Source organism: Aegilops tauschii, chromosome 1, assembly GCF_002575655.3.
Source record: "Aegilops tauschii subsp. strangulata cultivar AL8/78 chromosome 1, Aet v6.0, whole genome shotgun sequence".
Lineage (NCBI taxonomy): Eukaryota > Viridiplantae > Streptophyta > Magnoliopsida > Poales > Poaceae > Aegilops > Aegilops tauschii.
In genome coordinates, this window is record NC_053035.3 from 461,726,126 (window position 1) to 461,731,579 (window position 5,454).

At 49.5% G+C, this 5,454-nt stretch overlaps 1 protein-coding gene across 1 annotated transcript; it reads right to left on the reverse strand.

The window, feature by feature from the left end:
- Window positions 1–439: 439 nt before the first annotated feature.
- LOC109745356 (AP-1 complex subunit mu-2) lies at window positions 440–3,758 on the reverse strand. Its single transcript, XM_020304473.3, has 11 exons — window positions 3,335–3,758; window positions 3,086–3,235; window positions 2,917–2,979; window positions 2,639–2,815; window positions 2,448–2,551; window positions 1,876–1,983; window positions 1,707–1,803; window positions 1,496–1,593; window positions 1,273–1,414; window positions 1,058–1,180; window positions 440–954 (listed from the first exon to the last, which is right to left on the reverse strand). The coding sequence occupies exons 1-11, from the start codon at window positions 3,461–3,463 to the stop codon at window positions 856–858; spliced, it is 1,290 nt and encodes a 429-aa protein (XP_020160062.1). The 5' UTR covers window positions 3,464–3,758; the 3' UTR covers window positions 440–855.
- Between the last annotated feature and the right edge of the window lie 1,696 nt (window positions 3,759–5,454).

Sequence of the window (5,454 nt, forward strand, 5' to 3'; positions counted from 1 at the left end):
TGCGCCACTGGTTGGTGTGCACCACCCCCATGTGCCCGCCTCGGCGCCTCACAGCGATGCACTTATGCTGTGCTTCAGTTTGGGAGATCAAATCACCAAATTTGGTGCAGCTACCCATTTTGTGCTAAAACTGTTCTTCACGAATGATGAGCTGGTGAATTGTTAACCAATACATTCCTCCCATAAGGAACATTGTTGTCACATAAGCAAGCGCGGCATCATGATGACAGCCGTCACCAACAGCACTAAGAAACTCCATGCGAATCATGACGACAACCGTCACCGGACCTCCTAAACTCGTGATTGTTTCAGATTGCTCGCGTAAGTTGAAGATTTATTTATAGACTTGCTGGTGTCTGCACCACAGTTCATCATACATTCACACTGGTAAGAGAGGTCAATACAGTCCAGATGCTCCACAGGGAATACAGAGCAGACATGCACCCAACAACTTTTTTACTCATGTGCGAGGTATCAGAGGGTAATACACCTCCAATCAAAATAGCTTGGAAGCAAAATAGTAACATTAGAAACAGGGCCCAAGCTTGTGAGTGACATCAATAGGGCAAATAAACCAACATGATACATGTGATATCGACCAGGAAAGAATTGGAAAACAAGAATTCAACTAGGCAACTGTACTGATGGATGATAACTTACAGCAAACATGGGTAAAAACCACTAAGAGAACTCTGCATGGTGGAAGGGTGGAGCTTTAGGGAGAAGAGCCCCAACCTGCCGGTAAACGCCATCTATCCTGCCGCGGTAATTCAGGTGCAGCACTACATGTGCTCCTCGCCTCGCCTCCTCAGACTCTAACAAACTGCTCGATTGTTCCAACAGCTAGAGCAGAGATCAGATAAGCCTCAGCTCATATTCACCAGCCATTGTGATGTACCTAACCCAAGGAAGGGCCTGGTATCCACTTTTCTCGATGACTTTCAGATAACGAACCTGCAAAGGTATAACATGGTATATGAGCAGGATGCAAGACTGCAAGGGGAAGTTGTGAAGCAGCTAACTGGTAACAGTTCTACAGTAAGATCTGATGGAGTACCTGAATGCCTGAAACAGTAAAATATGGTATCTCAAATTTCACACGTATTGGAGTTTTCTTTTCAGGGGTTGCTTCTTCCGAGGTAATGCTGGGAAGGCTAAATTCTGCTCTACACATATATTCCTGATAGAGCAATAGGTCCAGGGAATTAGAGCAATCCATCCTAGCATAATATGGAAGCATAAGTGTTCATATGGAACTGAATCAGGACCTACCTTGCCACCAGGAAATGATTTGATTTTCCAGACCATTGCGTCTCTCTCAGGCGCATATGCCGCAGAACCCATTGAAGTCCTTATATTTGGGTTTGTGGCATCATAGGGCACAGGTACTTCAATTTCTACATTTGTTCCGGTGCTGGAAATGAGAAAAACATATGCTATGTAAGTTGGTCATTCATGCCACCAGAGGCACATTATTATTGTTAGAAACAGGCACCTTCTTTCCTTGAACTGGCTCCTTGCCTTCACCATGATCTCTATCCGGCTCCTTGAATGCTTCTCAACTTGTGCTTCTACCCAGATCAGAGGCTTCACCTGCAGGAGGGACCAAAGCAAGATGTTTCATGCACTAATGTCAAATGTGTGCCAGGACTTGGCATCTCATATGTCACCAAATGGTTCCTGGTTGTAAAACACAAAGGACAAACCTGTGTGGTGAGTCTGTAAGTCATTAGATCAAAAGCTCCATCTGGAGGGACGAATGATATAGTCCTATCATTCTCAAATCTGGTCAACCGAACACACCTAAAAAAAGGATTGGTCAATATAAACCCTAAAGTGACTACTACAATAAAATTAGTAATCGTGTGATCTTACTGGTGAAATTTGATATCATCCAGATCTATTGCTTTTCCTTTAGTTGCTCGGCCTTGAGCTTCCAAAAGAACTCTATCATTCAAACCAAGTTTACACTCGGGCATTCCACTGTTACAAATGCATGCATATTAGCCATGATGAATATACCACAGGATATAGAGGGAAAACATAGTCGGATAATATTTGAACTGTTAACCTGAAAGACTAGAAGTTGAAACCAGCTGGTTCAAGTCAAAGTTCAATTATCACTTGTAACTTACATAATCCAGTTCATTTACAGGGCACAACTTGATGATATTATCTGTAAGAGAACTAACTGAACTGTACTTGTTCAAGGCACACTTGCAATATACATATATTGTAGTTGGCAGAGTATGTATAGTCTTTATTTATTACTGTCAATTTGTTTCAACTGCAGCGACACACTCCTAATTTAAAAGGATACAGGAATGTGTTGGATACTATAATCTAGCTACATCTTCACAGAGCTACATGGATGTGATTCATAATAAAATTTATAAGCATAGTGTGAATATGTGGTATGACTGTATGGGATGATATCATGAAGTTACCTCAGAAAGGTCCGCATCTTCAGCGCGCCGATGATGTCAGACCTCACGATCTGCCCATTGCTATTGACAAGAATGTTGACGCTCTCAACCACATCCAAGAACACCTGCGATACACAAGTCAACAATTTTCCCATCACATAACCATCAAAGTGAACCAGAGTAAACAGGGGCAGAGGTATAATGTATCGCACTTCATTCTTCTTGTATCTAATCCCCTCGCTCCGCCATGACACAGCGTTCGTCACTGCCATGGGCGGCCTCTGTGTGACCTCCATCCTGTATGCGTCGGTCTTAATGAACTCACTCAGGATCGTCGCCTCTGTGTATTGCGGATACCCGAAGTCCATCATCTCATCAAGCAACTCATACTGCGCAGAACAAAGGGCGTCCATAAGCCCCTCCAACATCAGTGGCAGCAACTCAAACTGAACCAAACCCAACTCATGCAACGCAGAAACGCACCACATACCACGACGACGAAGTTGTCCCTCAGAGATTCCTCCTCCAGCTCCTCGAAGTAGTGCTTGAACACCTGCGCCCACGCACAGATCACATGAGCAGAATGCCCGTTGCTACTACTTGCTCGCAATGCTAAAGAGAAGCACTGCTCGCTGCAGTGAAAATGGCGGCGTGCGTACATCGACGAGGCGGTGGAGGAAGAGCAGGATGCTGGCGGCATTGCAGTTCTGGCGGGCGGCGGTGAGGAGGAAGACGTTGTTGTGCTGGATGAAGGTGTAGGAGACGCCGGCGCCGTCGTGGACGACGGGCGAGTGGACCTCCGCGTCGCCCTGATGACCACGGGAAGCGGAAGCAGGGCAGAGCTCAGACCACAATTCGATGCTGCACAGATCTGAGAGGAGGGGGGAGGAGAGGACGGGCGCACTGACCTCCTTGTCGAGCAGCTTGGTGAAGAAGCGCTCGGCCTGGAGCGCGGTGACGTCGCCGCGGTAGTCGCGCCAGACGAGGACGCGGCCCTTGATGTCGAGCAGGAACAGCGCCGACACCGCCCCCGCCATGCGGGCGGGGCACGCTGGATCTGGATCTGCCGGTGTAGTGGCTGACTGTGCGGTCGGCGGCGGGCGGCGAGCGGCGCGGCCGGCTGCTGGCTTTGGGCCTCGGCCGCTGAGGCCTCCGGATCAGCCGCGGCTCTGGCTGCTGTGCGTGCACGCGCGCGCCGTGTTTGAGCGAGGGATGGGAGGGGAGATCGGAGCCGGGACTGACGACGGCGGGGAGGTTGTGCTGAGTGGTTGGATCGGATCCGGGCGGTTCTCTTGCTGTCCCACTGCACGGTGGGGCCACTGCTTGGTTCCTGGCTTTGCCAGGATTAGTTGTTGGTCTTTTAACAGGAATAACACATGTGTGATTGATGAGGAAAAAAATTAGGATCAAGATAAAAGCATCTACAGCCAGACGCCCCTAGCTCAAACGCCCAAGCCGCAGTACGGTCACGAAAATGCAACCCACACTGACGACTTTAATGGGCCTCCAACATCTGGCCTGACCGGCACCCTTCATCTCCAACCCAAATATGGGGCGGATATGGGGGCGCTCGGGCGCGTCCACCACATCGGACCCGGCCCACGCTAGCCCACCCAACCCACATATATTTCTCCCATCCGCTCGCCGGACCATGTCCTGCCCACTTCAATCCACTCCCCTCCGTCACCCAACCTCCCGTCCGACCATCTCTGGTATGGCGGGCAGCGGATCCGAATCCTCCACCTCCAGATTCGTCGACCCCGACCTCGTCTCACGCGGCCCAGATGAGGAGATGGACGTCCGGTTGCGCTCCGCCGCTCCCGGGAGGAGGCCCGTGCGAGGCAGCGCTCAGACTCCTTCCGTCAGGAATCCACCGCCTCCGCTCAAATGGCGCATGGATCCGACGCTAGGTGTGTCGTCACTTCCTCACCGGAGACGGTGCGATCCGTCTGGCGTCCGAATGCGGTGACAGACGCGCAACCCCTTCGTTGGCGCGCCGAGGCCATGGACGCACCATGGACGTCGTCCGACGCAAACAACATTATATTGTGGAATTGTTTCGCTTGCTTGGAACAACAAAGTCTTCAAGGTTACGAGCCATAACAATTTTTTGAATTTTGAGTAACAACACTTGGCACACAAAAAACTAGAACAAAAAAACCTGGAAAAAAGACTGATAAAAACTCTAGCACAATGACTAGTGACACAATTCCTACCGACAACGACACCCAAAAAAGGTTTGATGAGTCCCTTTAATGATCCGGTAACGAATAGCAAAAAGGTTCCCCACGTCTTTTCCCTAAGGTGTCACCTGAGTTATCGACCCTGTGAGAGGATGTGCACTACACCAAAGATTTATAACAAGCTTTTGCAAAAGGATTAAATTTGAGTTTTTATACCAAATTGAAATCACCTTTGTTACTAAAACACTTATAATAAAAACACGGGATTCTTACAACCATATATTTGTGATCGGATCATCATAATATTAGTTTGTGCTCAGTAAGAGATGTAGTGGGGATGCGTTCAAATTACATCTTGATCGAAACATGCCATGCATCTATCTACTACCCTTATAAAAAACGAAGTACGGAGATCCAAGTCCATCCTATCCATCCATACACCTGATCGTATAGCCCATAATACTATGATCTTTAGTGCTAATCGTAATTAATGCTCCACCTTTCCAAACGCACTCCCGCGCAGTCCCGAGACACCTCAAGTCGCACAGTTCCGTCAATAAAAATCGTCCAGTCGCACCCCTCGCTCCTTGCCTCCCTCACACAGTTCTAGTTGCCCTTCCTCGCTCCTCGCACGTGGTGGCGCCCAACACGTCATCTGCCCCGCCCTCGTCGGATGAATCTAGTCGCCCCCCCTCGCTCCTCGCCGACCTCCTCGATCCTCGTGGTGGCGCCGTTCCTGGTGGAAGGACTTCCAGCCAACACGGCCCCCTACCGCCCCTCACCGACGGACTTGCAGCCACCCACCGCTGTCGTCCCTCGCAGCTGGGCTTGCAACAAGCACGGAC